At 38.9% G+C, this 11,064-nt stretch overlaps 1 protein-coding gene across 1 annotated transcript; it reads right to left on the bottom strand.

Moving 5' to 3' along the window:
• Window positions 1–2,492: 2,492 nt before the first annotated feature.
• Window positions 2,493–7,717, bottom strand: LOC120860609 (tripartite motif-containing protein 64-like). Its single transcript, XM_040236401.1, has 6 exons — window positions 7,287–7,717; window positions 6,689–6,784; window positions 5,783–6,026; window positions 4,970–4,979; window positions 3,569–3,666; window positions 2,493–2,992 (listed from the first exon to the last, which is right to left on the bottom strand). The coding sequence occupies exons 1-6, from the start codon at window positions 7,695–7,697 to the stop codon at window positions 2,493–2,495; spliced, it is 1,359 nt and encodes a 452-aa protein (XP_040092335.1). The 5' UTR covers window positions 7,698–7,717.
• Between the last annotated feature and the right edge of the window lie 3,347 nt (window positions 7,718–11,064).

The following is an 11,064-nucleotide window of genomic DNA, read 5'->3' as shown; positions in this document are numbered from 1 at the left end:
CTAATCTCAAAAATATACAAGCAACTCCTGCAGCTCAATTCCAGAAAAATAAATGACCCAATCAAAAAATGGGCCCAAGAACTAAATAGACATTTCTCCAAAGAAGACATATGGATGACTAACAAACACAGAAAAAAATACTCAACATCACTCATTATTAGAGAAATGCAAATCAAAACCACAATGAGGTACCACTTCACACCAGTCAGAATGTCTGCGATCCAAAAATCTGCAAGCAATAAATGCTGGAGAGGGTGTGGAGAGAAGGGAACCCTCCTACACTGTTGGTGGGAATGCAAACTAGTACAACCACTATGGAGAACAGTGTGGAGATTCCTTTAAAAATTGCAAATAGAACTGCCTTATGACCCAGCAATCCCACTGCTGGGCATACACACGGAGGAAACCAGAATTGAAAGAGACACATGTACCCCAATGTTCATCGCAGCACTGTTTATAATAGCCAGGACATGGAAACAACCTAGATGTCCATCAGCAGATGAATGGATAAGAAAGCAGTGGTACATATACACAATGGAGTATTACTCAGCCGTTATAAAGAATACATTTGAATCAGTTCTGATGAGATGGATGAAACTGGAGCCGATTATACAGAGTGAAGTAAGCCAGAAAGAAAAACACCAATACAGTATACTAACACATATATATGGAATTTAGAAAGATGGCAATGATGACCCTGTATGCAGGACAGCAAAAAAGACACAGATGTGTATAGTGGACTTTTGGACTCAGAGGGAGAGGGAGAGGGTGAGATGATTTGGGAGAATGGCATTGAAACATGTATAATGTCATGTAAGAATCAAATTGCCAGTCTATGTCCGATGCAGGATATGGCATGATTGGGGCTGGTAAGCGGGGATGACCCAGAGAGATGTTGTGGGGAGGGGGGTGGGAGGGGGGTACATGTTTGGGAACGCATGTACATATGTGGTGGATTCATGTCAATGTATGGCAAAACCAATACAGAATTGTAAAGTAAAATAAAAAATAAATAAATTAATTAATTAAAATAAAATAAAATAAATATATACATATAATAAAAAAAGAAAAATAGTAATAAATCCATATGTTAACATATAAACATAATTTATGGGAAATAATTATGTTTTCCAAAACATAATTAGTGACAGAGTTGAACTGTTGCATGTTTTGCAAATCTCTTTAATGTCTGATTTAATAAGTATAACTGCATATTAAAAAAAAAAAACCTCCTTGTTCTATTATAAGTTTATTATGAAGACAGCACTGAGTAAGTGTACTAGGTAGATAGTCTGGAACTCAATAAATTGATCATATCTGATCATACACAATTCTGAATGCAAGAAAAAGGAATTAAAATTTTGTCCACTAAGATTACTGTTTGTGAACTTGACTGATTTCAGTGGATTTCTGTTTTTAACCTTATAACATTCAGTATGGTGAATTGTTTTTCAGTATTTTTTGCTGTCATATGGAGTCAGCTGTTTTAGAATATTAACTAGTTAAAAAATATACAAGAGATCAGAGACTAAGTGCAAACTATTGTCACTTAGATAGTTTAATATGTAGCATATTTTGTTCAGAGATATCCCATATTTCAGAAATTCTGATTGATTTTCTATTTACCAATTTAGTTATTGAAAATGCTATGTAATACATTATTTGGTCCATGTATCCTTGTTTGTAATAATTTCTATTGGAAAGAATGCTAGAGGTGATGTTGCTAGGTCAAAAGATTTATATAATTCCTTGGAAAGCCCAAGAAGCCCCCAATAAGTGGATATCACAAGTTCCACCATGATTTGAACTATACACTAAGCACCATTCCTTTTGTTTACTAACCTGATATAAATAAGTATACCACTTCATTCCTGCACCCCAGTCTGGTTCATTTATGCAAGTAAAGCACATTGCTTACAATATAGATGAACCTTGAAAGCATTAAGTGAAAGTAACCAGATATAAAAAGTCATAAATTGTGTGAATCCATTTAATTGAAGCTATATAATAGAAAAATTCATGAAAAATAAAACTGGATTAAGGGGCTGACAAGACTGGGGAAGGGATATGGGGAGTAAATATGTGCATTGATTTCTTTTTGGAGTGATGGATATGTTCTGAAATTAGAAAGTTCTTGTTTCACAAATTTTTGTATATTAATAAAGAAACCCTGAATTATGTACTTTAAATGGAGTAATCGTTATGGTATGTAACATTTATGTTAATAGAACTATTATTTAAAAGAGAAAAGCAATTGATTATATTTTATGAAATACTCCATAATAAATTTTTATTAGAAGAAAATTTAATTAACAAACTTATACATTCAACATGGTCATGCCATATTATACAAACATACAGTCACTATGCTTCATTAAATTATAGTGTGCTCAGATATAGTTAGGGATTATTATCTTGTGGCCTCACATGAGGTTTTGTAGAATAATTACCTCAGAGGAGAAGTAAAAATAATAGTCACAGAATTTGACAAATCATGGAGACCTAAGACAAAGGAAAGGCTTCAGAGGGAAGGAAAAGGGGGAAGGAAGGAAACTGTATATGAGGGATCCTCTGCAAACATCATAGAAGCTCACAATTCCATTGTCATAATCCAGAAACATCCCAATCCTACCCAGAGGCCTTTTCACATACTGAATGTAGGGTGCGGCATTGGTGAAGAGACTATAATGATTGTTCACCTTCTTGGAAAACAGAACACATGCTTCTTCAGAATAAATACTGATATTAGTATCAGTTATCAAGATATCTTTACAGATGCCCAGAATCCAGCTGGAGGAGTGCGTCACATCCAGCTCCCAGTAATGCCTCCCGGAGGTGAAGGCCCAAGCTCCCCAGGACATGACACTCTCCACAATCTGAGGCTGTCTGGATGCTCTGTGGTGCTCATCTCTGAACATCAAACTTGCATCATCACCATCCTCAGAAAGGCTCATGTGGTGAATGGTCATTGTCTGACTCAGAATATTATCCACTGCAGAAAGAGCAGAAATCAGGTTAGCAAGTGGGATTTCCATGTCTCTGAGAGGCAGAAGGCAGAGGTTCCCTACCCACTGAGATTTTTTTTCATTTTTCCTCCTCCAAGGAAACCCAAAACAAAGACAGCAAAGTGAGTTCAGATTGCTCTTCTACAAAGAGGAAGAGTTACTACTATATATGGCATATAGAAACACCTTAAATCATACCAAAAAAGAAGACAGATATATCATGAACTGCATGAAGTCTTGATTTAATCTCAGTCTCTTGATGATCACTCTGAAAACTGAATATTCTATTTCTTTATAACCATATGAGCAACGTGATTGCTCTCTTTTGGTCTATGTCAGATGTAGCTAAATATATGTAAATGACTTTGCATTTTCATTAAACTATAGGTTGCAAAGTGCAGTCTTGATCTTTGCAATCCAAATATACAGGCAGAAAAGAAGCAACAACTTGGGAAAGTCATATAGTATCATCATTTCAGATAATAAAATAACATTAAAAGGAGGCTCCTTCCCAGGAAGCTCTAATGAAGTGTAGTCCTGATCATGATAGGGCTGACCCTCACCTCTGAAGTTGTTCAGTGTGTCTAGGATTCTAGTGACAGGCCAGCAAGTGAGCTCTGGGTTCACTGGCTGAGGCTTCTGAGTCACTGCCAAGTCAGTCCTGTAACAAATGACATAGATACAAGTCAAGGCCAAAGGCTAATCACATGACCATTTGAAAAAAAAAAAAAGCAGTTTTTAACCCAGGAAATTTTGTTAGAATTCTGTTTTTGGTTAATTGCATATACAATATATTCTACACACTTTGGAATATAAAAACATTACCAGATTTTTTTCCCTAAATATAAATTATATCAAATTCCAACTTCCCTATCAGATATTATTCCAGTTTTCAACTCACTGAACCTCATTCCCTTCCTCTATTCCATATCAGCTAATGCAAAGATACTGGGCATTTTACAGACAGAAAATTTGGGCTAAGCCTTTGAGACTTCAGTCAGTAAGTAGTCATCAAGGATACATTCAGTGTCTACAAGGAAGAGAGCCAGCCTGTTTGCTCTTGTCAGGCCAGCAAGGGACTCCAATTCCAACCTGGTTATTTTGGTCCAAAAAGTCTACCTTTTCAGTGGGGAGCAGAAAGTCACACCCTCTGAGTTTCTGCCTACAAGGGACCTTGCAATGATGGAACAAGCTGAGTCACTGCTACTCCTCAAACCAAAAGGACAGTTCTTTTCTCATTCTTAGGGAATTTGCCTCTTTCAGGGCTTTTCCACTTTCCAACTCATTAGCATAGGTGCTTCCTCTGTGATATGTTACAAAATCCCTTCACTAAGTTTAACGTGATGAGGTTGGAAAGGATGGGGTGAGTGGGTAAAATAAAGCCCAGAATGTCAGAATGTTTTCAGGTATATTGTATTTCAGCCAAATGAAAAGGAAACTTCTGAGGCCAAGGACTGAAATTCTTTTGAAATAAAATAGAAACAGCCAAAAAGACAACATTGGTCATCTGTATATGATGGTGTTGCACCTATGGACTTACACATGGATTCGATTTATAAATTCTCAGTTGTTTATGTGCTTGTTTATTTATACATTTATTTATTTCATGGGAGGCACTTCTTGGACCAACTATTTTAAATATATTTTAAATACAGCAGTGTATATATGTCAACCTCAGATTCCCAGCCTATCCATTCCCCCATCCTTAGTCCTGGTTCTGAATGGAAAATATTCAGAAAAAAATTCCAGAAAGTAAAACTTGAAAATGCCACCTACCAGGGAACTATTTACAATGCATTTAATTTACATTGTATGTGTTAGTTGTTATAAGTCATCTAGAGATGACAAACTGTGTGGCAATATGCTTTTAAGTTAACTGCAAATACTAAGGCATTTTGTATAAAGAATCCTGCATCCTGGAATTTAAATATTGAGGAGGACTTGAAAACAATCTCCCATGGTACCATGCATCTACTTCATCAAAAAGGTAACAGCTTTTCCAGAAATGAAAATTTAGTGTATACTCACATTTCCAACACATTTGCCAAGACCTGCAAAGAAAAGCAAAGATCATGTTAATCATGAGACTTCTGTCGTTTTGCATCTTCTTCTCTATTCTTTGTTCAATAAGATATTGTTTTTTAAATTATCTTCTAAGGAATACTCAGAAGGCATCCTAATAACACAGCCTAAGCTAAAACATGGGGGGCTTCCTCAGGCACATTTTGGAAGGAAGGAGGTCAGAAGAGTCTGCGTAATGATGCAGCAACATCTAGGATTCCAGTATCACCCTCTGCCAGTGCTGTTCTCAAGGATAGAGCTCACCATTTAACAAAGCAATAGCGAAAACAGGGAACCGTATTTAACTATAGAGTGAAATTGATGACTGGTTGTAACAACCTTACCTAGAGAACAGGTGAAGCTTCAGTGTCTGTGGAAAATTTGGGATAACGGGGAGTAACAAAGGTTTAGGGGAACACATACTGAGATTTACTCCAAGAAAGTTAACATTTCGCTGGTCACAGAATTTTGCTGATTTTAGATTATCCGTCTGGATAGTACTCCTGATCACACTGAAAAAATATAGTCCTATTTTAGCTAAGACATGGACAAAAATCTTCCCCAAATTACCAGAATATGTTGAACTAGGGGACTGGACTAATACAATAAAGGGCGTCAAGGAGCACCATCCCTCAGCTGAGAGTAAGTTTAAGCAGGGAACATTCCAGTGTCACAGCAACTCGTCTAGAAGAGTGTCTCTCTCTCTGAGGACGGACCCTCCTTTCTCACCTGGAGCAGCTCCGTGTCCGGCTTGCAGCACATCCCAGTCAGCTCTCTGTACATGTCTTTCAGACTTGCTCTGTACTGAGTCATTCTGAACACACTCTCCTTGAGTTGTTCACAAATCTCCTTGGCTTCTCGCTCCAGGGCCTCCAGATGCAGTTGCTCCTCCTCCCGGAGCAACAGAGGCATCCTCTGATATTCAGCTGTAATCATCTCCTTCCTTAAGGCCACATAGTTCTGTGGGGATAGTGGACTCAAAGTATTGCTTATGCTCACATTCAAAAGAAAACTTCAAATATTATTTCCTTGATGTTGTCAAGAATGTTCTTGACAAACTGTTGGCCTCAAGTATCTTCCTGTCCATGGTTTCTCTGAGTTCCTAGTCTCCGGCCCTGTTTGAATCAAGCCATCTGAGGGGTTCCAAGCTCTCCCCTTAGAAGGATTCGTCAGGGTTCTTACTCTATCAATTATTTCCTCTTTAATTTGGGTCGTGTTTTTCTCTTGTTCCTTGCTCTTATTTTTCTAAATATATTTAATGGGGTAAACTCCATTTTGTATAGTTTTAAAAGTTGCTCTCTTTTCCCTTTAGGTACTTCTATACTCCTCTCCTCTACTACAGATAACAGTGCAGTGTTGTCTTATACTTCATTTCTGAGTTTTTTTCAAATCCTCAAAATTTGGCCTAGGAACACTTTTCATGCCAAGGTTTTCCCATGTACTAGTATTCCTTGAACTAGCTAGCATCTATTGGCCTGTTCCAATTGATTACTGATAGGTCATTTGAAACCATGCCTTTTCAATGGAAGAGATCAATATTCTTTAATGGGAATGTAAATAGGCCTAAAAGCTGGAATTATATCATTATCTATAGAAATAAATAGGAGCGTTTTTATTCTTACCTTAAATGACCTAGTTTTTTTAGCTTCCTGGTTCAGAATGATTTGCATTTCTTCTCTGATTTTCCATAAAGAGCCCATTCTCTTTAGAAGTTTCTCCTGCAAAATACCCAGGGGATTTAGACACAGAAGATGACACTGTAAATTTCATCCCCTTATTCCTGAACAAAGGTGCTTGTTGGTTACACAGAAACCTTGAGCTAGAATACTGTGGTCATATTTTCCCACATTAATCTGAATCTAACACAAAGATGATAGTGACGAAAGTGCATGCTACAGAACTGGGCAAATGTTACAGATCATGAAATCCAGTCCCTAAGAAATTGAGACTCACATACTTATATGGCTTGATTAGGAAAGCCTCAAGCTCCCATCAGAAGCCTCTGTCCCTGGTGCCACCCGCCCCAGGATGCTGCATTTCCACACGTGTAGACAATTGGGCAACAACACTGAAAGGACACATTATATGTGAGGATGTGAGGATCCACACTCAGAACTCCCACCTCCACGATCTCCACCCCCATCACCATCATCGCATCCTCGTCTTCCTCTCTGACTTAGGAGCCTCTGGATCCCAAACTGCTCGAGAGGCATCACCTACCCGGGACTCCTCAGCAGCCCTGTGTATTGGACTGTGGCTGTGAGCTGCGTGCTCGGGACGTTCAGAGCAGGGCCCACAGAGCAGGGTCTGGTCAGCTTCACAGAAGAGGCCTTTGGCTTCCTGGTGTGTCACGCAGATCTGCTCCTCAGAGCTGTGGTCGTGGTCAGCTCTGGCCTGTCTGGCAAGGGAAGCCAGCCTCTTGAGGACAATATTGGTTGTGAACTGGGTCTTTGCTGATATTCCCCTGCACTCAGGGCAGCTCTTTGGAATCCAGTCTTCCTCCCAGCAAAGGCTCAGACAGGGACGGCAGAAGCTGTGCCCACAGTCTATGGTGACGGGGTCCAGGAAGAAGTTCATGCAGATGGAGCAGGTGAGTTCACTCTGGAAGGCTTCCAGTGTGTCTGAATCCATGTTTCTGAAAATTAAAGATAGAAATAGAAATGGTAAGAGAGAAAGTCTTTCTTCTGCCTTGATCAGGGAAAACAAAGCCTTTGGCACAGTCCTGTCTTGAACTCTGTCTAATTTCCATATTTGCTAACCCCCAACACAAACCTATGTGCTTAATCACTCAGTCATATCCAACTCTTTGTGACTGTATGGACTGTAGCCCACCAGGGTCTGTTCATGGGATTCTCAAGGCATGAATACTGGAGTAGGTTGCTATGCCCACCTCCAGGGGATGTTTGCTACCATGGATTGAACCCATGTCTCTTAAGTGACCTGGATTGCCAGGTGGATTCTTTACCATTATTGCACCTGGACTTCCCCAATGGCTCAGTGGGTAAAGAATCTGCCTACAACTTAGGAGAAATAGGAAATGTGGGTTGGAGGCCTGGGTTGGGAAGATCCTCTGGAGAAAGGAATGGCAACTGGTCCCAGTACTCTTGCCTGGGAATGTCCATGGACAGTGGAGCCTGATGGGCTACACTCCATGGGGTTGCAAAGAGTTGGACATGACTGAATGACTAAGCAGAAACACAGTACAAACCAGAAAATGGTGACTACAGACAGGTTGTATTCTTGCTATAATAAAAAGGATGAAATTAGATAAGAGAGTCACTTGCAACTATTTTTTTTGTTTGTTTATTAACCTGAGGATAAATATTAGGATGACTCCAGTGTAACTTTTGTCAGCTGACTGGTACAAAAGCATATATATAATCTCAATCTGTCTCTCTTGTTCCATTTTCCCCTACTTACAACCCACACTAACACACATTGTCTCTTTGTTAATGTTCTCTATGCCTTCTGCCTTTGAAGTGACATATATGCTTTTCTAAAGCCAAATAAAGCTGTTTATGAATAATTTAAGCTTAATATAATTAATGTTTTCTTTAACTTTGATGTTCTGAAACTGTAAACTGGTCAGTGTTTACTTACAACTTAAATTAACAAAACTATTCCTTTCAAGACAAAAAGAAAAAAATAACTATGTCATTGCTAGTTCATATTTTGAACTGGTGAATGTTCCCACTATAACAGTAATCTGTAAAAAAGAGTCAATTGTTCAGTAAAGAAAGTGAAAGTGAAGTCACTCAGTTGTGTTCAACTCTATGCAACCCCACAGACTGTAGCCTACCAGGCTCCTCTGTCCATGGGATTTCCCAGGCAAGAGTACTGGAGTGGGGTGCCATTTCCTTCTCCAGGAGATCATCCCAGCCCAGAGATTGAACTCGGGTCTCCTGAATTGAAGGCAGACACTTTACTGTCTGAATCAATTTGACTATTCATTGTTTACTAAAACCACAGAAATAAGTTTGAATATACACAAGGATTTCCACTCTACACTGGAAATTCCAAATATCTGGTTAACGGAAGCAACATCAGATTTTTTGGTTTTTGATGTTTCCCTCTTTGCCCATTCCATTTCTTTGGAGTCTCTATTGGTTGATGGGATCTATTTTCAACACTTTTCATTTATGGGCTGCAAAGTGATGTTTTTAAAATGATAGCAAATGTGACCATTTCAAGAAGGTTTTCTGATTAATTTAACCATTTAACTCATATTCATCTGTGTAAAGACTATCAAATGTATTCATTATGTTGAATATTTTAGGAGTACTATGACACCACCCTTTTGGCAGAAAGAAGAGGAGCTAAAAAGCCTTTTGATGAAAGTGAAAGAGGAGAGTAAAAAAAGTTGACTTAAAGCTCAACATTCAGAAAACTAAGATCATGGCATCTGGCCCCATCACTTCATGGGAAATAGATGGGGAAACAGTGGAAACAGTGTCAGACTTTATTTTTCTGGGCTCCAAAATCACTGCAGATGGTGATTGCAGCCATGAAATTAAAAGATGCTTACTCCTTGGAAAAAAGGTTATGACCAACCTAGATAGCATATTCAAAAGCAGAGACATTACTTTGCCAACTAAGGTCCGTCTAGTCAAGGCTATGGTTTTTCCAGTAGTCATGTATGGATGTGAGAATTGGACTGTGAAGAAGGCTGAGCACCGAAGAATTGATGCTTTTGAACTGTGGTGTTGGAGAAGACTCTTGAGGGTCCCTTGGACTGCAAGGAGATCCAACCAGTCCATTCTGAAGGAGATCAACCCTGGGATTTCTTTGGAAGGAATGATGCTAAAACTGAAACTCCAGTATTTGGCCACCTCACGCGAAGACTCATTGGAAAAGACTCTGATGCTGGGAGGGATTGGGGGCAGGAGGAGAAGGGGACAACCGAGGATGAGATGGCTGGATGGCATCACAGACTCGATGGACGTGAGTCTGAGTGAACTCCGGGAGATGGTGATGGACAGGGAGGCCTGGTGTGCTGCGATTCATGGGGTCACAAAAGAGTCAGACACGACTGAGGGACTGAACTATGAACTATGTGTTTTATAAATACTTATTTATAAACATGTGCATCAAATGAGGAGATAGCTGATGAACAGGGAGAAAGTATAAAGAAGCCATGTGTAGAGTGGGCTAGAAAATGACCAAGAATTCTTTATGAATAAGATCTCTTTTATGCTAATGACACTGGGAATCACCATATCATTAAAATAATAGAAGAACTGAATGGGCTTCCACAGTGGCTCCATGATAAAGAATCAGCTTCCCATTAGATTAACTCCTTTTATATGGATTAACTCTTTTAATCTTCTAAACAATATTTACTAATTCTCTATTTTTACCCACATTTTATAAGGAAATTACTTGACGTATGGATAAAAGACATTACTTTTTTTTTGCAAATCTCAGACGGAATAAATACTTGATGCATTGCATACATACAGATATTACTCATAGAAAAAAAAATACATTTCTGTCCATAATCACCATTAAAGTTTCACTCCTAAGTGAACATAGCAGAATTTCATTGACTTTGATTAGAACTCACCACTTGGTACAGTTGATGAAATGTTCTACTCCTGTGCTGTAAGTAACTCTGCACGATTCAGTTCAGCTTTAGGTGTTCGCCTCTGCCTGGCAGAGACTTCCTGAAGTCTCCACAATGCAGCCAACTCCAGTCCTGACAGCTCTGGACTCTGGAGAAAAGTGAGTGTGGATCTTCAAGAGAAGCTTTATATAGTCTCTGAAGACCACGCCCATCTCTTCCAAGTGATAGTGTTATCAGCCCTGTGAAAAGGTATAGGTGCACATGATTGGATTTCCCCAGAGTTGAAAACATTTTGAGATGCCAATGATTGAAGTCCTTTGAAACCTACTTAATCCAAGTGTCACAATCCAATCTCTGCTAAAAAGTCACATTTTGAATTTATAGTTGTAATCCATGAAGTTGCTGTTTGGACAATAAATAAACTCCCCAGATGTG

Source organism: Oryx dammah, unplaced genomic scaffold (genome assembly GCF_014754425.2).
Source record: "Oryx dammah isolate SB20612 unplaced genomic scaffold, SCBI_Odam_1.1 HiC_scaffold_11129, whole genome shotgun sequence".
NCBI classification, from domain to species: domain Eukaryota; kingdom Metazoa; phylum Chordata; class Mammalia; order Artiodactyla; family Bovidae; genus Oryx; species Oryx dammah.
The sequence above is the reverse complement of the archived record's forward strand: the minus strand, read 5'-3'. Positions and strand labels throughout refer to the sequence as shown.

Excerpts from the sequence above, each read along its gene's own strand:
- LOC120860609 (XM_040236401.1), bottom strand. The coding sequence starts at position 7,697 with ATGGATTCAGACACACTGGAAGCCTTCCAGAGTGAACTCACCTGCTCC. Across the intron at positions 6,785-7,286 it reads GGGCTGCTGAGGAGTCCCGG|GAGAAACTTCTAAAGAGAAT; the intron begins GTAGGTGATGCC and ends GGTATTTTGCAG. Across the intron at positions 6,027-6,688 it reads AAAAAACTAGGTCATTTAAG|AACTATGTGGCCTTAAGGAA; the intron begins GTAAGAATAAAA and ends CTATCCCCACAG.